The sequence below is a fragment of the Cryptomeria japonica genome, chromosome 7, assembly GCF_030272615.1.
Source record: "Cryptomeria japonica chromosome 7, Sugi_1.0, whole genome shotgun sequence".
NCBI classification, from domain to species: Eukaryota; Viridiplantae; Streptophyta; class Pinopsida; order Cupressales; family Cupressaceae; genus Cryptomeria; species Cryptomeria japonica.
Genome location: NC_081411.1, coordinates 312,278,275 through 312,302,482, shown reverse-complemented (window position 1 = coordinate 312,302,482; position 24,208 = coordinate 312,278,275). Strand labels below are relative to the sequence as shown.

The 24,208-nt window shown below is 35.9% G+C and overlaps 1 protein-coding gene across 1 annotated transcript; it reads right to left on the bottom strand.

Moving 5' to 3' along the window:
- Positions 1 to 17,720: 17,720 nt before the first annotated feature.
- LOC131047249 (putative UPF0481 protein At3g02645) lies at positions 17,721 to 19,810 on the bottom strand. The gene has a single exon (XM_057981112.1). The coding sequence runs from the start codon at positions 19,808 to 19,810 to the stop codon at positions 18,170 to 18,172; it is 1,641 nt and encodes a 546-aa protein (XP_057837095.1). The 3' UTR covers positions 17,721 to 18,169.
- Between the last annotated feature and the right edge of the window lie 4,398 nt (positions 19,811 to 24,208).

The window sequence follows — 24,208 nt, the reverse complement described above, 5'->3', positions numbered from 1 at the left end:
AAATATCTTCAATCAATAGAACGGGTGGGTTTCTATAAAAAGGTGTTTTAGTAATTTTTTATGTATTTGGACATAAGTTCATTCTGCAGTGAATCGCTTAAGAGCCTTGTAACTTGTGGTGGGGCCCATTTGTCCTTTTGGAAAGTTACACTATAGGAACATCTATACCCAAGGCTACAACTTTTGCTCACACCTGATTTCTATAGCGGCTTGAAGGATTTACCACGCGAGGTCATTCCCAATAGTGATGTGTCTCTTGGCAGGCCTCTCTTAAAAATATAAAATTTGAGTGTTACTAACACTTTTCTCTTGCACCTAGGACCACGAAAGCCAAGGGAGAGGATAGTGTGTGTTAGAAGTAGGACCACTCGACAAACTTCACACAAGTGTGTTAGAAGTAGGACCACTCGACAAACTTTGCACAAGTGTGCCAATCACAAAAAGTACTTGTTCTTTTTAACTGATTTTCATTGCAAAGTGATCTAACTATTTGGAGATATTGCTCCAACAACCATGGTGTTATTTTTCAGTTCAAAGGCAAAATGTTTTGTAAACTAGAAACTTGAAATCCTGGTCAACTGAATTGAAAAACATGTTTTTGCTTGAAGTAAAATCATTTTGGAACTTGAAGGAAAAATGGCTTGTTCTTTTTAGTTTGCCAAAAATGAAATGTTGATTGTAAATTTCCTTAAGTTGATGCAAGAAATGAAAATTGTGTTGTTGATTTTAAGCACCAAAATAAAATGAATCCTAACTTGCAAAAAAATCAAATTTGTTGGGTTTGAGTTTGTGGTTCTTTTTACCTTTGACCAATGAAATTCTTTTTAAGAGCCCAAACAAATGTGTGATTCTTTTTAAAAGCCCAAATTTTAAATGTGAAGTTAATTTTAAACAAAAATAAAAAGTGAATTCATTTTTAAAACCAAATTTGAAAACAAGTTACTAAAACAAATAAATATACTTTTTAATCTAATTTAAACCTGCACAAAAGAGAAAAATAGTTAGTAAAATCCGCCTATTCGGTGGGCTTCTACAAGCCTAAGTTTTTTTGGTTTTTTGGTTGCAAGGTATTTCTATACAACTCTCTATTACAATAGTGCTACTCTGTGTGAAAATAGAAGCACCATTTAACATGAAAGCACTAAATAACCCACAAAAGTGTTGAAAGAAACATGAAAGCCGATGAATACTAAGAGTGGGGGGGGTGAATTAGTATGCCAAAAATCTTTGCACTTAAACACTTTGTAAGACTAATAGTAAACCAGTAAAACAGTTTAGCAGACAAACTGGTTAACACACATGCAAACCAAATAGATAATAATGCATTCACCCATAGAATAAAAAACACCATAACACAAGAAATTTTGACGTGGAAACCCAAATGAGAAAAACCACAGTGAGATGGAACTCACAAGTAACTATCTGCAGAATAGGAACCAGACCGGTTAAGGTCTTACAATGTTCTTTACCAAAATAGATCCTGTTAGGAATCTCAATCTCTGTTAGGAGATAAGTCCGATTAAGGACTACCTTGCTAAAGGATTTTAGATCCACAGATGTGAACCACCTTGTTAGAGGATTTACAAAAGGCTTTTGGGCCTACCCAGTTAAGGGCTACAGGCTTGTCAAAGATGTGAGCAATCAACAAGTGTTTGATCTAGCTAGTAGCACAGACTGCTCGGTTAGATCCTTGATAGCTTGTTCCTAATGCACTATGGCATTACTTTAGTCTTCTACACATTCATATTATCTCCAATTCCTCAACCACCTTAAACCCTAGCAACAACATAAACTTTTGCTACAACCACATCAACAACCTAAAACCCTAGACATGATGTCCTTATAAAGGAATCTGATTTCATGTCGGTCCAATAGGATTACATAACAATTTCCTAGGTTCAATGAACCTGGACATACTTGGTACCATGACACAAAAAGCACCATTAAGGTGTCGGCACCATCAAACAATCGGTGATTGGTAACTCATCATAGAGTATTATCGGTTCATATAAAATGTCGGTTGCCAGTTTGACAAAAATGAAGACTAGTAAAAATGTGTCATGCCGCTTTAATCCCTCGTACCACTTGGGATCCATGAACTGCTTGGGGTCAACATGCCACTTCAGACTAGGAAACACATTTTGCAGAACACCAATAGTCTAAAGACTATAATACAACATACCGATTGGAACAAATACTGGTTGTGCTCTAACTCATACATATAAAGGAGATCTCAATGCAAGTGTGTGTCCATCAATGACAATCACAACATAAACATCAAGAATGCCAACAATCTCCCCCTTTGGCATTGATTGCAACACTTAGGAAAATAAAATTTTGACATCTAAGTGTTTTACAACAAAGTCATGCCATTAGCAAAATTGCTTCCCCTAAGCATATACACTATCCCTTTAACAATACAATGTATAACACTTTTGCATATAGAGCATAAACATTGAGATATTTAGAGCATATATCAAAATTTTGATTACCAAATACTTCTCCCAAATAGAATTCTTCTCCCCCTTTGCCAACAATGACAAAGTATAGCTAAACAACCCTGTTTTCATTTGATATTAAAATAATAAAAGTTTATGACAATAAGGAATAATACTTGTCAAAAAAAGATTTAAAGTCCTACAAGAATTGTTTCATTGACAAAGACTAGGACTGAAGTAGGGACATGGCTACTTCTTTTTTCATCTACATCTGGGAGACCTATTCTTCCATGGCATCAATTGTGCTCATCTCCTATGTAACTGTTAAGGCATACAGGTTCAGATAGCACTTCTGAAGAATTTGCAATCGTGGGAGTAGAACCAGTTGTAGCTCCTACAAATCTCTAGACCGGGTGCTGATCTCTTGCTCCATTTTTTGCTGACTGGATGTGAAACCGGTGAACGGTTTTCCCATAAGTTGTAAAGGAATCATAAGGGGGCTTGAATGTGCTCATGTAGGACTGCAAGTCTATTTGAATCTTTTGCTTCTGAGCTAGCACATCATCATAGAATAGATGGGGTTGGCAGATCTTGCTGAGTAGTAGATTCCCCTCATCTAGAGCATCCCTTATATCCTTTTGTTCTTTCTTCAGTTCAGACCGAAGCTTATTCAACTTCTTCACCAGAGCTATGTTAAGAGCTTTTTGATGCTCCTTCTTGACATTTGCCTCTGCTACCTCTTCTAGGCTTTGCACCTGATCATCCACTACTGTGCATAGGAGATTAAGTTTAGCTAGTGATGAATCAGTTTTGGGAAGATTTGTACCGGGTATCAAGCCGGTAAGAGTGTCCACAGCCGCTTGAATTACATCCTGCTCCTTCTTCCTTTGAATAATTTCAAGGCACTCTTGAGCAACCTTGATGCTCTGCATTAGCTCCGTTTCACTTGCAGACTGGAGATCAATAGGACTGGTGAGATTAGCTAGTTTGGCTTGACTCCCGGTTGCCTTCGGAGTCTCCATTTGGGTGCTTTTTTCCGCTTCTCCTACCTTATCCTCTTCCGCTTTCTTCTTCTTCACTTCTATCCTCTTCTCTGCTTCCTTATCCTCCTTTTCTTTTTTTTTCTCTGCTTCTTTCCTTTTCTCCTCTTCTTTGTCTTCCTCTTCTTTCTTTTTTTTTCATCTTCTTGCTTCTTTTTCTCTTCTTCATCCTTCTTCTTCTTCGCCTCTTCATCTTTCTTCTTCTTCTTCTTCTCTTCTTCGTCCTTTTTCTTCTTCTCTTCTTCATCCTTTTTCTTCTTTTCTTCTTCATTCTTTTTCTTCTTTTCTTCTTCATCCTTTTTCCTTTGCTCGAGCTGTTCATTTGCCGCTTCCTATCTATCCTCCGCTTGCTTATCAACCTATTTAGCTTGTTGCTCCTGTCCTGTTGCCTCAGATGGTGTTTCCTGAGTAACATCTTCTATGTCCAGGGAATCGACATCAATAGTGTCGACCAATTCATCAACTAGGTTTCCTTCATCATCAAATGCTTCATCCGGGTTTGTTATAATCAGTTCTTTCTCAGCTTGTCAGTTGGCTTCAGCCACTCGATGCATCTTCAGAGCTTGTAGAGCATGAGTGTGTGTATCCTTGAGTACATCCTTAGCATTCCCTTCCAGTAACAGGAGTCTTCTTCTACTCATGAAGAAAAGACCTTTGTATTTGTTCCTTACATCGAACCATTCCGAATTTGATACATCAGGAAAATGTTCAGCAAATTTTCTTTCTCTCATTTCCTGTTCCTACTCTATGGCAATGTGCCTTTTATTGTCTAAGGATTTATACAAAGAATCCGGTGTTCCAGATCTAATTTTTGAAGGTGACTAGTCATTAACACATAAATACTAAATTATTTCCTTTTCAACCGCTTCCTTTTCATCATCATTAAAGTCATCAAAATACTGAATTAAATCATGTAGCAATTTTCTCCTAACATTCTTAATTGTTCTTTGACAATGTGTCAAAGGTTTATAGGAGGAGATATCAATATTTACCGGTATAGATGATGCCACTTCATTCTTTGTCTTCTTTCTTGTCTGTCTCACCTTCTTGGGCTGCTCCTCAGACATAGTTTCCTCTGAGTCCGGTGTATTTCTTTTTGTTTTCCTTTTCCTTTCGAAGACTTTAGCCAGTGCTGCTTCTAGTTTCTTCTTGGCTAGTGATCGCTTGGTCACTTTTGGAGTTGCAGTAGTAACCGGTGCAGATGCTACAGGCACTAGCTTTGCCTTCTTCACTATAGGTTCTTTTCCTTTCTTTGCAAAGGGTTCCTCGACCGGTGTAACCCTTTCCAGATAGGTTCTGGTCCTCTTTGCCTTAGGGTCAAGAGGTGAGGCAATAAGGGTAGAGGCACACCCTTTCAGCATATCGTACATCACCTCATAGCCCATTGGCTCCACTTCTTCCTATCTGGGCTCAATAGCCTCCATTATGCATTTAACCACTTTGATGGTGAAATAGATTTCGTCTTCATATTTCTTGATGATGTCACCCGATATCCTCATTTTTTGGCTCATTTTCCATCTGAACTCATCAAAATACTTGTTCAAAACATCAAGGTAACCGGTTCCAATTGCTTGAATGCTTTCATTGATTTGCTTGGTCACTGGTTGGTCAGCAGACCACTGGACATCTCCTACTCCTGGAAAGTAGCCTTGAAAATAGAAGAACAACCCAACTAGTAGTTGTCCAAACTTGAACCTTAGTGCATTATCCTATTTAATCAACTTCAGATTCAAGAGGAGTTGTCTCTACATACTAGTGCACAGGTCAAATGATGCATCCTCCTTTATCATCTGGTAAGTGGCATTTACCACTGCAGCAGATACAGAGTTAATTCTACTGGCAGAGAATGTCTAGTAGCCTATCACCATGCAGGCATACTTAACCAGATCATCCTTGATAGAATTGACTATCATGCCTCGAGAGTCTCTCACTTAACCGATGAGCTTCGACATTTCAGTTTTGCTTACCATCTTTACAGCTGGCACTTCCCCTATGTTGCAGAAACGGGTGACTGCATGAATTGCCTACGACATGATATCATGTGTTCTTTCCAGGTACATCTTGTCACCATGGAATCTCCTCATAATGATCCTTATATGATCCTCTGTGAAATCCTCCAGGAAGTAAACAACATTGTGGAGCTTCTTCTTCTCCAAAATATTATACTCTGGTTTGATCTTCTTATCATTTTCACAAAATAAACCTAACTGGGAGTGGATAAATAGAGACCCTAGGTCTTCAATCTTGCAATCTATGTAGTCAGAAATTCCATCTTCTGCTATCACACCAGCCAGAACTTGTGATGGGGCATTATAGTTAGACTTTCGTTGAATAAAACTTGTAGACTTGACAAATGCACTAGAACTGGTATGAGATGCAGAAGCCATGATAGGAATTTTTAAGAACTTGAGAAATACCTTTTGAAACATGTGAATTTAGGGCTTGCAGATTCTCCTTCATTTCACACTCCGTCGGTTGCTAAATCACCACTTTGTGTTCTCCACTTGACCGTTTGCAGTTTGAATTTGAATCTCCTTCACAGTTTCTCAATTTCTCAAAATCTTAGCTCAAATCGCCTTTTCGTCACTCTACTCTTTGAAAAAATTTTCTTCACTCGAAAACTGATAGTGAGAAATTATTTGAAAAATGCTTTTAAACATATTCCTCACCTACCATCATTAATGCTCCTCTATTAGGGCATAAACCCTAATTTGCCTTTTTACCATTTTCGATCTTCTGCCAGATGATAGGTATCACATACCAGTTAGGTTCTTTTACCGGTGTAAATCAAGGGTTTGAAACATTTCGCTATTTGCTCCCCCTAAGCTTTTCTGAAGCTTAGTTTGCCAGTTCCATGATTTCCACACTAGGTGCAGAAACCGATTCCTCTTGTAACACCACTGGTTTCTTCTTCCAGGTTTTGTTCATATCCACTTGAACAATGTCAACATTAATGTTTCCTTCTGGAGTGACTAGTATATTATCAGATATGTTCTTTCTTGATCTACAGAATCTGACAATGTGACCCAATTTGTTGCAGTGATAGCAGAGCAATCTAGGTGCTCTCCAAGGTCCATTGTTCACGTTTCCATTCTTCCTTCTACATGTTGCAGCAGTATGACCATGACCATAACAGATCATATTTTTTTCTCTCCATCTTGTTTCCACTTGATAGCCACCACTTCTTTGCTAATGACTGAAGGCATTAAACAAGTTGTGATTCCCATTCACAAAGGTTCAGGACCAGTTCCCTGGGTCCTCTGAGGATATCTATCAGTGTTGTTCATAACTGACCTGCATTCAGATGCTCTATGCCCATACTTGTTGCATGCATAATAGTTACCATTGAATCTATAGGATCTAGGCTTATCATTTAGGAAATAAGGAAAATTGTTGTAAGCCTTACTCCTACACACATTTGTAGTATGTCCTTCTTTAAGACAGTTGAAGAAAATAGGTTTAAACTTTTGCTTACCTTTATCCTTTGATGTCGATTGTTTCTTTGACATTCCAGCATTTGTACCAGAGGTCTCACCTTCCTCATGACCGGAATAACCAAGTCCATTGGTATTCTTGACCGGTTTGGCAGATTCAAGGTTTTGCTCTAGCTTGACAGTACTCTTGTTGAACTTAGCAAGTATTTCCTTTGACTCAGAGAGTTCTTTGGAAATAGCAGCATTTGTTTCCAATAGGTTTTCATTCTCAGAGATGGCAATGTTCAATTCTCCTTGCATGTCTTCCTTTTCCACTTTGCTTGCATGGAGTTGAGCAGTTAGGGCACTGATCTCTTGTTTCAACTTGGAGATCTCATGATCTCTTTCTTTCACCAGATCTTTAGCTTTCCTCTAGTTCTCAAGCTCTTGACACATCTAGATAGTAAGTCCTTCCAACTTCTTTCTTAGGTTGGAGTTTGATTCATTCAACTTATTTACTTTTGCAATTAGGGCTTCCATGTCTACTTCATCTGAAGAACTATTTCAGATAGCTCCATCAATTTTTCAGCATGTATTCTCCTTTTTGCTTGAGATGCCTTGTATTTGACCATAAGATCATCATAGGCTTGCTCAGACTGAGTGAGTCGATGTGTAAGTTCCCTTATAGAGTATTCCCCCATATCTCTTTCTAAGTGGTTAAACTTATAGAAAGGTATGCTCTGATACCAATTGATGAATACTAAGAGGGTGGGGGGTGAATTACTATGCCAAAAATCTATGCACTTAAACACTTTGTAAGACTAATAGTAAACTGGTAAAATAGTTTAGTAGACAAACCGGTTAACACATATGCAAACCAAATAGCTAATAATGCATTCACCCATAGAGGCAAAAACACCATAACACAAGAGATATTGACATGGAAACCCAAATGGGAAAAACCACAGTGAGATGGAACTCACAAGTAACTATCTGCAGAATAGGAAGCAGACCGGTTAAGGTCAAGCCAGTTCAGGTCTTACAATGTTCTTTACTAGAACAGATCCTGTTAGGAATCTCAATCTCTGTTAGGAGATAAGTCCGATTAAGGACTACCTTGCTAAAGGATTTTAGATCCATAGATGTGAACCACCTTGTTAGAGGATTTACAAAAGGCTTTTGGGCCTACTCGGTCAAGGGCTACAGACTTGTCAAAGATGGGAGTAATCAACAAGTGTTTGATCTAGCTAGTAGCACAAACTGCTTGGTTAGATCCTTGATAGCTCGTTCCTAATGCACTCCAGCATTACTTCAGTCTTCTACACATTCATATTCTCTCCAATTCCTCAACCACCTTAAACCCTAGCAACAACATAAACTTTTGCTACAATCACATCAACAACCTAAAACCTTAGACATGATGTCCTTATAAAGGAATATGATTTCATGTTAGTCCAATAGGATTACGTAACAATTTCCTAGGTTCAATGAACCTAGACATACTTGGTACCATGACACAAAAAGCACTGGTAAGCTATTGGCACCATCAAACAATCGGTGGATGGTAACTCATCACAAAATGCCGATTGCTAACTCATCACAAAGTATTATCGGTTCATATAAAATGTCGCTTGTAGGCTTGACAAAAATGAAGACTGGTAAAAATGTGTTATGCTACTTTAATCCCTCGTACCGCTTGGGATTCACGAACTGCTTGGGGTCAACATGTCGCTTCAGACTAGGAAACAGTCTAAAGACTATAATACAACATACTAATTGGAACAAATACTGGTTGTGCTCTAACTCATACATATAAAGGAGATCTCAATGTAAGTGTGTGTCCATCAATGACAATCACAACATAAACATCAAGAATGTCAACAAGCGCTACAAGAAGAGACAAACGCGCTAAAAGAACTCTGTTAGACAGAATTAATTTTGTAAAACAGAGAGCTAAAAGCACTAAAAGAAGCTACGATAGCGCTATTTAAGGGTCAATAGTACTAAAAGAAGGTTAATAGCACCAAATGAGAGACAATAGCGCTAAAGTAACTAGTTTTGAAGGGGCTAAAGTTTGAGCGTAAGTGCTAAAAAGTGAATGTAAGCGCTAAAGCGTAACCTGTGTGTCAATTCAAATCATGAAAAATTGTTAGTAGTTTAAAAATTGGTTGCTTTGGATTCACGTCGGGTTCATCAAATGATACTCTACAAAAAGGAATGATTGTTTGGATAAACAAACACAAAACAAACAAACAAGAAACCAATTGTGAGATGTTAATGTTAGAAATCACAAATTAAAGACTATCCTAAATAGGCATACCAAGAGAGACATTATAAGCAAAATAGAGAATTTAACTAAGACAACAAATGCAACAAGGCATCTCCAAATTCCTTCCACCATGCTTATAGCTCCTCCTCTGTTGTTCCTCTCCTCTCCAAGTTTCAAAATGAGTGTAGCTCTCAACACCTTTTTGCACTATGGATGTCTTATGGAGATTTAAGATTGAAAAATGCTTTTAAAGTATGCTATGCAAGTGTAAAAACAAGTTAAATATGAGATATTGTGAAATGAGCTAAGATTTATTTTAGTCCAAAATGACAATATGAGTGATTATCCTAAAATGCTCTCTAAAATTGACTATAGGTTAAATGCATACAAGTTTTTAGGATCTAGATTGTGAAGAAATGAGCTCTATTTATAGGTAAAATGGAACAATGGAGGGTTGAGATTGAGTAATCTCAACAAGGGCTAGGATTGAAGGGCTTATGATCCATGTGAGGACTTTCGATCCAATCCCAGGATGAAAAATGTCAATATGAGATGGGTTGAGAGGAGAAGGAATAAGCATTAAATGCTTGACATGACTTGAGGGTTAACTTGGGAGGTAAGGTTAATGTTGGGTTGAAAGAATAAAGCCATTATCCAATAAATAATGTCTTTATTCAATAGAAAAACTCTTGTGCAAGAGTTAGTGAGGATAACCATGGTCAAAACAATAAATGCTTGAGAAGACACATGGGTTAAATGAGGGTTGAGTTTAGACATAAAGTCTCTAACCATGGGAGCAAGTGGATTTAACCACAAATGGTTATGTAAGAGCCATTAATGATCAAGTAAGAGCCATTAGTGGTTTGGAAGACTTTAGAGGATAGCTTGTTGAACACATAAAGCATTTAATGCTTTTCAAAGACTTTGAGGGCTTTGAGAAGTGACTTCAAGTTACTTAGGAATGTGACAATATTTAGGGGATGGATTAGGCTAATGAGGAATGATTAGAAAGTGGTTAGAAGGGTCTAGAAGGGGATTTATGATTGCAAGTGGATTTGGTGGGTGAGGGAAAATAGGATTTAAATTAAAATTAATTTATTTATTTCAACTTGTGGTTGCAACTTGCATTTGTAGGAGAATGCAGGTGGGGGGAGATTTAATTTTTTAAATAAATGTTTTATTTATTTATTTAAAAGAGGAAAGGGGATTTAATTAAATAAATAGAATTTATTCATTTAATTGATTGTGAATTTGGTTTAGTGAAATAATTGACATAAATTGAATAATTTATTTAATTAATAGAAGAATGACTGAATAGGAATTAATTAAATGTTAATTTAATTAACTATTGGCTAGTGGGTTTTTAATCAAATAAATATAAAATATTCATTTAATTAAAATGGACAGATTTATATGACTACAATAACTATTGTTGTTATCATATGACAACACTAAGTAGTGTTGTCATATGATAACTAGAATAGATATGTAGAACCAATTACAATCACAGAATATAAATGAAATCACTGCATAGAAAATATGATCATATCTCGATCAATGATAGAAATGCTTATAAAGATGATTATGATGTCTACCATTAGCATGTAGATTTATCGATAGGATAGATGGTTTAATGAGAGACTTCATTTATCTCTCATTCAATCATTTATCTTACCGAAGCTACATTGTTTAAACACTCCCTCTTAGCTAGGGAAGATAAATGGAGATCTATGTAAACATTGAAATAATCATCTAATTATATAGCATCACATTTCTCATAATAGAATGTATTACATGACCTTTTAATACAAAATATCAAGTCACATATGCTTGTGACATGATGTATCACATAACACATGATACAAAAATATATCACATCATCTCATGAGATAGAGATATCAAGTAGCACATGATATCAACATCCCATAACACACGATACCTTGGATATAAAATAATTTGAGAATATCGAATTCTCTTATATCCAGGTTATGGTATGTGCATTGACATTACGTCACATAATGTCCACCATAACATATCATGGCACATCCATGAGTCAAGATGATATCAAGTCAGCATGATATCAACATTACAAGATTGTCACCTTGTAATGTTCAGTACAAGTGTTCATTATCTAAAAAATTGTCACCTCTTAGAAATGGACACAGGGGGAGGAGCCCATAAAGTGATAACATGACAAAAGAATTTTACACATTAAACATCCTATATATTAGTACAGATTATAAATAAAATTACAATTCAATCATACCAAGTCCTTTCCTGAAGTGTTCAACTTTTACTCTGGATAGAGGCTTGGTCAGTATGTTTGCTGTCTGGTCTCCTATACTGATATACTACAACTGAATCACATTCCTATCCACCGTATCTCTCACATAGCGGTAAGGAATCTCTATGTGTTAGGATCTATCATGAAATACATGGTTCACAGAGAGTTCTATACAACTCTAGTTATCATAATGAATTATAGTAGGCTTCAGTAGCTCACCAAATAATCCCACAAGTAGTTTTCTAAGCCATATAGCTTCTCGTGCAACCATGGAAGATGTGATATATTTAGCCTCTGTAGAACTCTGAGCTATTGAAGACTATTTCCTACTAATCCAAGATATCATGGCTTAACCTAAACTGAAGCAACATCCTAAGGTGCTTTTCCTGTTAGTCACACTTCCAGCCCAATCTGAATTAGTGAACCCATGAAGATCCAAATGAACTTTCTCATACTTGAGTCCATAGTTAAGAGTACCTTGAAGGTATCTCATAATATGTTTCACAACCATAAGATGTATCTCCTTAGGTTCACACATGAACTGGCTCAAGGCATTTACTCGATAATAGATACCAAGTCTAGTATTGACCAAGTACATTAACGATCCAATCATCTGTCTATAGAGACTGGGATCTACCAATGGGGAATCTATTGCTGCCTCCTTCGATTTGTGAAGTTTAGTTTCCATAGGAGAAGACATGGGTCTGCAGTTCATCATACCAAATCTCTCCAATATGTCTAAGGTGTATTTTTCTTGATTAAGCATAATACTATCAGAGTTTTGCCAAACTTCCAATCCAAGAAAGTAATGTAGAAGGCCTAAATCCTTCATATCAAACTCCTTTTGGAGGTCTTTCTTACATTGTCCAATAAGGTGATATTCTCCTGTAATAAGAAGATCATCAACATATAAGATCAATACCAGCATATCACCTTTGACTTTCTTGAAGTATAGATTCGGATCTGCATCATTCTTTGACAATCCCAATTCTAGAAGATAGTTGTCAATTATTTCATAGCAGGCCTTGGGAGCCCATTTTAAACCATATAGGGCTTTCTTTAATCTACACGCATGTGTCTCTGCATTGTGGATCTCAAACCCTTCTTGTTGTTCTAAGTAGACTTCCTCCTTAATTTTACCATTCAAGAAAGTAGTTTTCACATCCATCTGATGGACTTTCCAACCTTTGGCTACTGCAATGGCTAGTACTGATCTGACTGAGGTGTACCTAGCAACTAGAGGAAATTTCTCATCATAGCCTATCCCTTCTTCCTGTCAGAATCCTCGGGGCAACAAAACTGGCTTTGTGTTTCTCTATGCTACCATCTGCAGCATGTTTGATTTTGAACAGCCACTTGGATGAAACAATGGATTTCCCTTTTGGCCTAGGAATAATTTCCCACACATCATTGTTAAGTATGGATGTCTATTCTTGAGACATTGCATCTTTCCAAAATTGATTTTTAAGAGCTTATGGTACACTTGAGGGTTATGATTTGGAGGGATCATTCATAAGGGCTACATAGCTAGAAAATATTTGGGGCCTCTTACTTTCTCTAAAAGTCCCTAAAGGAGCTGCAAAGTCCCTTGCATCCTCCATTGTTTTGTGAGCCCATAGAGGTTTTCTCTTTGGGATTTCTTGGGGAGGAATATGTAGTTCATTTTCTTTTGAACACTCCCTCTGAATCTCAAGAGTGGGATCCTCTTCAAGGTCTGAAGATGGAGCATACATTTCAGACTTAATAGAGTATTTAGCCCTTTTGAAGGCTATGTCTTCTTCAAATATAACATCTCTACTAAGTTCAATATTTCTATGTCCAGGTACAAAAATTCTATAAGCTTTAGAGGTTTCACTGTATCCAACAAAGATTCCTTTTCTTCCAGAGGATTCTAGTTTTATCCTTTTCTCTTTAGGCATGTGAAAGTAAACAGGGCAGCCAAATATTCTAACGTGGGTGGTATCTAGCTTTATCCTAGTGAAGACTTCTTCAGGGGTCTTGTATTCAATGTGGGAATGAGGACATCTATTTTGTATGTAAACAACAATGTTGGAGGCTTCTTCACAAAGGTGAGTTTCTAAGTTCCGATCAAGGAGCATGCTTTGGCTTCTTCTACAATGGTTCTATTTTTCCTTTCAGCAACCCCATTTTGTTGGGGATTGTAAGGAATAGTGAACTCCCTCTTAATCCCAACTTCTTTACAAAATTCCCTAAAAATGTTTCCATTGAACATAACCAATTACTAATTACTAATTTTTCCATTGAACATAAAGAACGAAAGTTTAAATGACCTAATCTTCTGTGCCAAATTTCATTAGAATCTACAATCTGATGAAGTAGGGCTAGGTTATATTTAGAACATACCTCGTACAAATAGCCTTTTCTATGTCCTAGGGTTATAGCCTTCTTGATGGAAGAGTTTTGTGGCCATACTAGAACTTTACCATTCATGAAGGTTATTTTGTACCCATCATCTTCAAGTGCAGATATGGAGATTAATTTGCTCTTGATGCCAGGAATGAATAGGACTCCAGTGAGTTGGAGAGACATGCCTGTCTTCAGCTTAATGGTGCAGGTATCGACGCCTTTCACTAGATGTGCAGAGCCATCACCAATGGTTACTTATTCATTAGTTTCTTCTAACATGGAATCCAATAATTCTCTATACCCAGTGATGTGTCTTGAAAACCCACTGCTAATGATCCAGGTGTTAGATTTATTGGATACTTGGCTAGAGAGGGCAAAGTAGAATACATGCTTCTCGGAGTCATATTCTTTCCTTTTCACTTTTGCAAATGTAGCTTGTTCTTTGATTCTATCCGGACATCTTGCTGCATAGTGTCCATATTGATCACACCTAAAGCACTGAATGTGAGAGTTGTCTTTCTTAGAAGACCTTTTCTCATGTCGGTTCTTTCTCTTCTTGAAATGTTTATTCTTGCTTTTCTTGTTGGAGTTAGTATTTAGAACATGGATATCTTCATCTACGTTCTTTTGCTTGATCCTCTTCTTATTTAACCTTGACTCATGTTGAAGAGAATTTGCTCTTAGCCTATCCAATTTTGGATATTTAGCCCTTGCACTAATGCCTTGGATGAATGTTTCCCATGTACTAGGCAACCCATCTAGAGCAATGAGCGTTAGCTCTTTGCTTTGGATCTCACATCCAAGTGTTGCTAGTTCATCCCTTAGGGCTGATATCTGCATAAAGTATGCATTGATTGACTCAATTTTGTTCATACTTATATGATTTATTTCCCTTTTTAGAGCCAGGGTTCTACTTGCATTGTTTATCTCAAATGCACTTTCAAGTGCTTTGAACATATGGCAGGCAATCTCATGCTTTGTTATTATTGGCATAATGTGATTTCTCACTCCATCGACTATGATCTTCATGGATTTTTCATTTCCCTTGATCCATGCCGATTTGTTAGGTTCATTCTCAAGTTCTTTAGATTCAACTCTTGCAAATGATTCAACTTTATTCTCGTTTAGAATCATCTTAATTCTGAATTTCCATGCTGAGAAATTGTCACCTCCTTCAAGTCTATCATCAAATTTGATAGCGTTAGCCATGGAAATGTGATGTTTATATCCTTGATTTTAACTTCTCAAATTTGAATTCCTTAGGTTTGATCAACCTTGCTCTGATACCATGTAAAAGTATTCAAATTTATGTTCAAAAGTGGAATGTTAAGGATTTTGTCTTTCTTTTAATTCCTTAGACAATATTCAATGCTATTAATGTATGCTCTCTAGTTATCTCTGATTATGAACTGGAACTTCTTTGTTTGTAGGTGGTTGTAAATAATATTTATTGATTTCAATATTTCTCTAACATTCTTCATGGTACATATATATAGGCATTGCCTTGTAAGATCAAGGCATGCCTTGACCAGACATGTCTCATGACATGTCTTGATCAAGGGTGGTGCCTCTTCATAATGCAAACCGGTAACTATCGGTTAATATAAATGCCGATACATAACAAATGATAATCGATGCCAATCGGTTTGTGATTTAATGTGGTTTGATTATCATTGTAACCAATAATGAATCAGTTAGTTTCTAATGCAATTTTAGTTATCATTAACCGGTTACTAATCAGTTTATTCTTAATGCTATTTCATGGTAATCTATGGTAAATGCAACCTGATTATGGATCAGTATAAGAGCAAAAATATGTTAATATGATAACTATTATAGTTATCATATGACAACACTAATTAGTGTTGTCATATGACAACACTAATTAGTGTTGTCATATGACAACTAGAATAGATATGCAAAACTGATTACAATCACAACATATAAATGAAATCATTGCATAACAAATACAATCATATCTCGATCGGTGATAGAAATGCTTATAAAAATGATTATGATGTCTACCATTAGCATGTAGATTTATCGATAGGATAGATGATTGAATGAGAGACTTCATTTATCTCTCATTCAATCATTTATCTTATTAAAGCTACATTGTTTCAACAGTTATGATAGTTCTTTTTCTTGTGGTTACACAAAATAACAAACGTGTCCCTTAGATTCTCTTAAAAACTCCTTCCAACCCACAGTGAATATGGACAAAGCTGCTATTTTTGTTGTTCCTTCTCCCTTGAAAGACTTCAAAATATGAAGTTTACCTTCATGTTGTATCTCATAGGTGTTTCTTCTACCATGATGAATCACATCCCTATCAAATAGCCAAGACCTACCTAATAAAAAGTGACAAGCATTCATTCACACAAGATCAGACAACATCTTGTCTTCATGTGGATCAATTTTAAACTCAACAAAACAAGATTGTTTCATAAGCATACTATGATCCTTTTTTAACCAAGAAATTTTATAAGGATTTATTTCTGGTATGCAAACAAGCTTTGATTTTTTTACCATCTCTATACTTACCAAGTTATTAGGGGATCCTCCATCAACAATCACCTTGCACACTTTATCTTTGCATTTGCATTCTGTTCAAAATACATTGTTTCTCCTCTAATCAACTATAGTGATTTCTTTGTCTCCAGCTATCACATGTGGTCTTTTTCAACATTAAATTCTCACCTTTCTCTGCTTCCACTTCTTCTATTAGGGGTTCTTCTTTTTCTTCTTCTTTAGACACCATTGTTCTCTTGGAGTTTTGAGGTTAATTCGTAGCTCTATGAGGCTCACTGCAAATGTAGCATTTCAAGGGTCTCCAACCCCTAGAAAATTGTTGTCCTCATCCTCTCCTCTAATGACACCTCCTCCTTAGAAGTTTGCATACACATTATCCACTCACTCTTCTTCATTGGTTGATTTGGATGAACTTTCTCTTTTCCTACTTGAATTACCACTTCTTTTGTCGGGATCTTTGCTTATTCTGTTCAATTTCTCCTCTTCTATTAAAGCTAATTGACAAGCCTCATCTATGGAATTCACCTTCAGTAAGGTTAACTTATTTTGCAGCAGCTATTTAAGTGCATTAATATACCTAGCCATAGTATACTCACTATCTTGTTGCAAGTTAGTTGTAATTTATAGCTTCATAAATTCTTCAGTGTAGGTAGATATAAAGGACTCCTTTTGTTTCAAAAACTGAAATTCCCTAAAACACTTCTATTCCTACTAATAATCTTAAGGCATGGATCTAGCCTTTAAATTCTTCAACAACTTTGACCACAACTTAATTTTCTCCTTTCCTTGACACCCCTAGTGTTTTGAAGATTATCCCACTATAGAATTGCATGAGACTTCATCTTTGAAGCTTTAATCTTCACCCTATATGGTTCCTCTTCCACAATCTCTTCCATATCATAGTACTTTTCTAGGTCTTGAATCCAATCCAAGGACACCTTGGGATTTAGTTCACATTTATAATCAAGAATCCTAACCTTGACTCTAGTTCCTTGTTTGTTGATGGCCACAATAAATTTGTCCATTGTTCTATGACTGCTACTCACCCTCTTTGAACTTCTTGTTCTTCTTTAGAGTTCTCATGTAACAACCTAGCCTCCAAGTCTTGCAACCTTCAAGGTACTTCCTCCAAGGCATCATATCTCAATCTAGCATTCCTCCAGTCTCTTCGTCCCCAAGCCATACGAGCTCCTCTCTGAACCATTTTCAGTTTTGCTTTCATACCAAACTGATTTAGATCCTACAAATAAACAATTCTATTCTATGTATAATAGAAAGAAAAATCATAACATGAACCAAAATAAACAAAAACGAACTGAACTGCATAATGTGCATTCTTAGAACTTCTTTATTTCTTCCAATATAAAATTACAGCCTCCAAAAATAACTAATTCCTACAATTATCAGCCAATCCCATTTTATTCAGTGACTAATCCTAAACTCCCCCATAGAGATTACAATGCAAACAGCTCCTTAAATGGAGAATCTTTGCCTTATTTCACTCCTACGTACCCTTCCAAATTGCTAAAAAAGGCTACTAAAGTAACTCAACAAAACTCTACATTAACCAAATCATGGGACAGCTGTTACAAAGAAGATCAGTCAAGACAGCTAGTTGAATAAACGACTAAAAACTTATAGTTAAGCCCCAAAAGGACCCAAAAAATAGTCACCCACAACTGAACGTGAATGACTGGTAGACTAGTGCTCCGCATCAACACGCCCTGTAAACAAAATGCTCCAAGGCAAATTGAAATCGGTCTATCAAAGAGGAAGAAACGGCCATCTGGATTCGTAAATAGTTATACGAGATTAAGTTCCTCTAATTAACTAGTGTTGTTCCACCAATGTTTACACTCATACACAGAACAAAAGGCCTCTAAGCAAGTCAGAAGCAAAAGTATCCCTGCGGCCACAACAGTGAGGAGCTTCCATGAACCAAATATGTATTTGCTTATGTTCTTCTTAACGGCAACGGGCCATCTCTTGTGATAATGCTTGTTGACATCCGCTATAACTTGATCCAAATGTTTTACTTTCGTCAATTTCACGCATCTACCCAAGCCATTCCACAGTCTTGCCACTTTCTCGTCGTCTGCCAGATGATTGTAGATAATCCCGCTTTTTCTCAGAAGCCGAACATCTTCCTCTTTGTCGATGATGCCGTTCATGAAATCACTATAACGAGTGAAGATCAAATCACCAGGAGCCGCCGAAGCTTCGAACGCCACCAAATTCCTGAGAACTACTTCCGTGCTCGAATCCAACCTCAATTTGGGAAGATAAAGAGTTGCAGTCCTCGGGTCGAAGCGAATTGTGGTAAGGTCTCCCTCGGTTGGAAGGAATTTTACTCCTACTGAGTATAAATTGGAGACGGAGGGAATCGCTAATTCATCACGCGTAGGAGGAGTTTCCGCAGAGGAATATCCTCTCTCCTCATCTTTCTCCTCATCTTTTTCCTCTTTGCGCTTAATTGAAAGAGTTCCAAAAGCGGAAACAAGATGCGTGGACATCTGTGTCACCAACTGGACCGGCTTTCCTTTCAACACACCCTCAGGGAGTGCCGAGACAAGTTGATCAAGGCTGATTTCTAACGAAGAGAGGGCCTTCCATAAAGCTTTCAGAGCACGCCTTATGTACGTTGAATCCGGTGACAGGACATTCCCGTCATCATTCTTCTTAGAAATGGTATCGTCCATGTCTGGAGCAGGGACAATAGAGTAGTAGAGCACCTCCAATATGTGACCCCTCTCTTTTATACGCAGCCTTGAACTATCCCGCATCTTCAACATAAATGGTGACCATTCCTTACAGGCGCGAGTCACCAATTTGCAGAGCCTTTCTTCCGCCTTATCTTGAGAACCCAACTCCATTTCGAGCAGCTTCTGCAAGAGAAACAAAGGTAACTGATTCTCTAGCATCATCAGATCTCTCATAATCGCATTGTGGATTGCGCTCCTCCCAGTTGGATCCAAAACTCTGCCCAGTAGCTTACCGTGGGAAGACACTTGTGAAGAAGGCCGGTCTGCCCGTTCGACTTCGAACTGCAAGCAGTCAAGCACGAAGGAGGCGTCAAGAGCCATAAGCCATGCCAGGGTTTCCTTATTGTAGTCGAGATATTTGTGGTAGCAGTTCCTGATCTGCCAGTCGTACTTCTTCACTTCTTCCACTACTGATTCGAACTTGCAGCCACCGGTTAGCGTCTTCTCAAACCTTCGCACAGCAGATACTTTATATCTCTCCATTTCGTACAGCTGTAATCTAGAATGGTGATATGGTCCAATGGACACGCACTGCGGAATATACGCTTCTGGCGTCATTGCCAACAACTCCTTGGGCACACCAAAAACGGATATGCAAATCTCCTTTTCTTCTTTTTGCTCGCCATGTATTTGCAGACCTTCCTTTATTTGAATAAGCCAGAGATCCTGATCGAACTTTACTTCTTCGGCGTTCTTTAATTCCATGATTCCAAGTGGAGATTGGATTAGAGATCAGAGAAAGCAAGTGGACAACGACGAAATGAAAAATAGGTAATCAAAAGCTCCAATTTAGCAAACAAATGGGAAGAGAGTCGTATTTGTAGCTTCAGCCTCGGCTCCAGCGAACAAAGAATCTTTACATTCCCGGAAATTTCTCTACTTCCAGCGAGAATAGAAAACCTCAGTTTCAGAGAAATTTCTGTAAAACCCCACAAGGTAAATGCTTTACAATTAAGATTCTATTCAAAGTCCGAAGTCTGCTTGTTACTCACTTAGTCGCATACGTTGGAGAGAGGGCCCATCAAATCTAATGTAATGAAATAAAGGCTTACTAACAGTGTAGTAGGTTTCAGACGATTGCATGATGAAATATGTGTACTTATTCTACGGTTTAACAGGGAAGAGTTTGAAGTTGAAATATGTTCCTCAAGCAGCCTCTTTAGTCTAAGAAATCTTGTCAAATTGCTTATGCGGGAAGAGGGCCCATAATAAAACCATGAAATCAATTTCCCTTCGTTTACATTGAACGAATTGGAGGACTTCCATCTTTCCTTAAATTTTTATTTTCACATTTGAAAATGGTTTTTTTTTTTTTTTTTAAATTTAAAATTAATTCAAATCGATGTTTTTAATTAATGTGATTAGGTTCTTTATCAAGTTATATCAAAAAATGTTTTTAGTCAATGGACCCGTGGTCTAATTGGTCAATTTCGATGGCTCTAAACGAGTCCACTAGGGATCAAGTCTTGTTGAGTTAGGCTCATGTCTCTGTATTGGGTGTCAAAATCTACTTTGTGAAGGCCCTTGCTAGGGTAATGTGCTCACAGCCTTTGTGCCCTTGCTACCAGGTTTGGACCTCATAAAAAAAAAAATATGGCTTCCTTTGTTCATAGCTACTAATGAGATAAATAAGGTGTTAATAACTAATTTTTTAATTTGTTGTAAATACAAGGAAATATTAAGCATCCTTGATAGTGAGTCAAATCAATTTGACAACTTCATAATAAAAGAATGTTTTATTTTTAAATATTAATCTAGAGATGCTTGTAATATTTTTTCATATATCATTAAATTATTATTTTAATATTTAAATTCTCTTGTTTGATATAATTTGATGATAACTATGATCTTATGGTTTCTTATAAAAGTACTTAATTGTAGGGGCTAAATTAGAACATTGGACAAAGAACCTCATGAATAATTGTCATATCTTCTCAATAGAATTTTTTTTTTAAAAAATCATATTAAAAATACAATTATAAGTCAACTTATATCAATAAAATCACATTCAAAATTTCTTTTATCATTATATGAAAAAATCTATTGTCGATGATTGCATGGTGGAAAGAATTTTAAGGAAATTAATCTTTCTAATCCAATGCATTAGATTCTCATAATTCAATCATCTAATAATTCTACCCATTTATATAGTTTTGTGCATATTAGACATCAACATTTTGTCATGGCATTCTAGTAGTCAAGATCAACATAAAATATATTTTTTAGGTTTGAGTATACTTTATCTGCTTAGATCCACTTTCCCTAACCATGACTCAAGGTTTGGAAATGCATTTTGTTAATCCTTATATTTCTTATAGAATTGAATTTATTCGTATCCTTTCATTCAATAATAGATGATTAGTTGGAGGTTTTAAGCATACAATATAATATTTTTTACACATTTATAATTTTGCACATTTCAGTGTTAAGATAAAAACCTATTCAACATCAATCATGCTTACACAATTAATATAGGTTATAGTTCTTTTTGGACATTTCTTGGGTTATAGCTTGATATTACCACCTCATGTGTAATTTTTCACATAATAAAATGAATTAAAAATCACATAATTTCAATTATAGAAGGTTTAGAGAGATTATTAACATATATTGTAGATTCACTCACATTCATTCAAAAAATATAAAGAGTTCCATGAATTTAGCAACACACCTCACTCATTCAAGGTTGGCATCAAATTATAATAGCATTTCTAAATGAATACACCAGTAGTTCACATTAGTAGTTTAAAACTATGTGGAATGGGGTATACACTATTTTTGATCTAGCTAGTGAGAAAAACATAGTTCTTGATCACTTACAATACTTTAACTTCCATCCTATTATTTAGCCAAGATAAACTAAACATCATTTAGTTGTTGAACACCAGCAGCGTTATTTCATTGGATTAGAACATAATAAAAAGTAGTACGCATTATAAAATCATAAATTACCTCACCTTTTAGAGAGGCCTAAAGCAAGGCAGCATCCATACCAATTAAATTTGTATAATCCTTAATATATTTGTGTTTAATTTTTATATTTTATTGAAAATATGACGGGAAACATGAATTTTCAAGTTATGTTGAATGGTTTCAAAATACTTATGCAAGACTCCAATATAATTTTTGAATGGTATTCTTCAAGAATTCCAAAGTTTGACATAAATAAGAATCCTATTATGAAGGTGATTAGAACAAGTATTATCTTTTATATGTAAATTATACAATTAGATAATTGTTTACACTAATTAAAAAAATATTTCAAGGTTAAAGAAAAGCGAGGTGAGGATAAAAATATTACCCTATAATTTAGAACTTTTATCTAGGGTTGGTAGTTTGAACCATACTAATTTTCTTAGGTTTAAATCCTCATAACAAGATTGTAGGAACCAATATTATAATAGCTCACAATAAGATTCATCAAAATGTATTAAGTAATTGATAAAATGAATTATAATGGTATTTTAATCACTAAGATCCTAGACCATAAGGTCAAAACTCTTAGTGAGATTTCTAATATAATTATGCATGTGACATGAAAACTTAGCTAGGAATTTTTAATATAGCTACTAGAATTAGAATTAACTAAAAATTTTAACTACATATCCCATATTGTGACATGCACTTTAGTTAACGACAAGAGTTTTCATTTTTTATGTAGTTGTAGTACATAAAATTATAATAAATGGATTAATTAAGGGTACTTAAGTTCTTATAGTTTTCACCATTAGAATAATTATATTTATGTCTAATCTAATTACAAAACTATTTATTGTAAGTATCACGATTTCTATCTTTCTAATTTTAACAATACCATCTAGTACCAAAGTCATCCTAAATTTTGATGATTTGGCCAATTGGTGGATGCATTTTCATGTTTAAATAATTAAGTAGAAATAAAAGAATGAGAAATTTGGCATGTTGTAATTAGTAAAAATAGTGGTTGATTGATATTGAAATTATTATGTTGTTTCAACACACACTAAATAGAAGTTAACCATGTATATATGTACACTAAACCCTAAATAAATCAACCAAACTTATAACAAATCATTTGATGGTATGATGAAAGAACAAGGATCCAGTCAATTGCTAAGAGGGCAGAGGGGGGTGAATTAGTAGACAAAAAAATTGATAAACTCCACCAATCTCAAAATCAATTTCTCAAATTAAACTTACAACTATCAATGCAATAACACTGTCAAGATAAAACTGATTGACTGTTACAATAGATTAATAGTAATCAACTTGAAACTCACAAATATCCAAATACTTTTACTAACATAAGTAAAAATTCATTTCATATTGCTATCGGTTATCATGACTTATCAAAGTGGATTAAGTAGTTAAGAAAATCAACCATAGAAAACATAACCACAAAAAACATTCACCAATTGACACAATATTTTTGACGTGGAAACCTAAATGGGAAAAACCATGGTGAGATGAGACTCACAAGATAGCTATTTGAACTCTTCTGAAGTTCGCCTTGTTAGAAGCCAAGTCTGTTAAAGCTTTACAAATAGTCCTATTAAGAACAGATCCTGTTAAGGACCACCCAGTTAACGGATTGACTATAATGCCTTGTTAGAAGAAATACCCTCTAATGAGTAACCTCTATAAAGGATTTGAAATCCAAGCTAATGGATCACCTTGTTAGAGGATTTGAATAGCACCAAGCTTGTTAGAGCTTATCCAGTTAAGGGATTTCAATCTACTATAATTGTTAGAAAATAACAGGAGTTTGTTGATTTGTTTGAATAGCACTACACTTGTTTGTTCAGATCCTTTTCATGCTCCTATCTTCCTTTACTCAAACTGCAAATACATCATCCAGTTTGGCAACCACACAGTCAACTAAAACTTTGCCAACTCTAAAACTAAACAACTCATCAACCTTGTAAACAAATCAACTAGGCCAGTAACAAAATAATAAACTAACCAACATACAGATTACAAACAAGTTAGTTCAAGTATGACCATTGGATTACATAACAATCTCTACACATCATTCAGGAAAGCCTCAGCTGCTCCTTGATCACCGCTTCATCGAACTTAGTAGCTCATCACGCACTTTGCATTACATGCAATATACTTACTCAT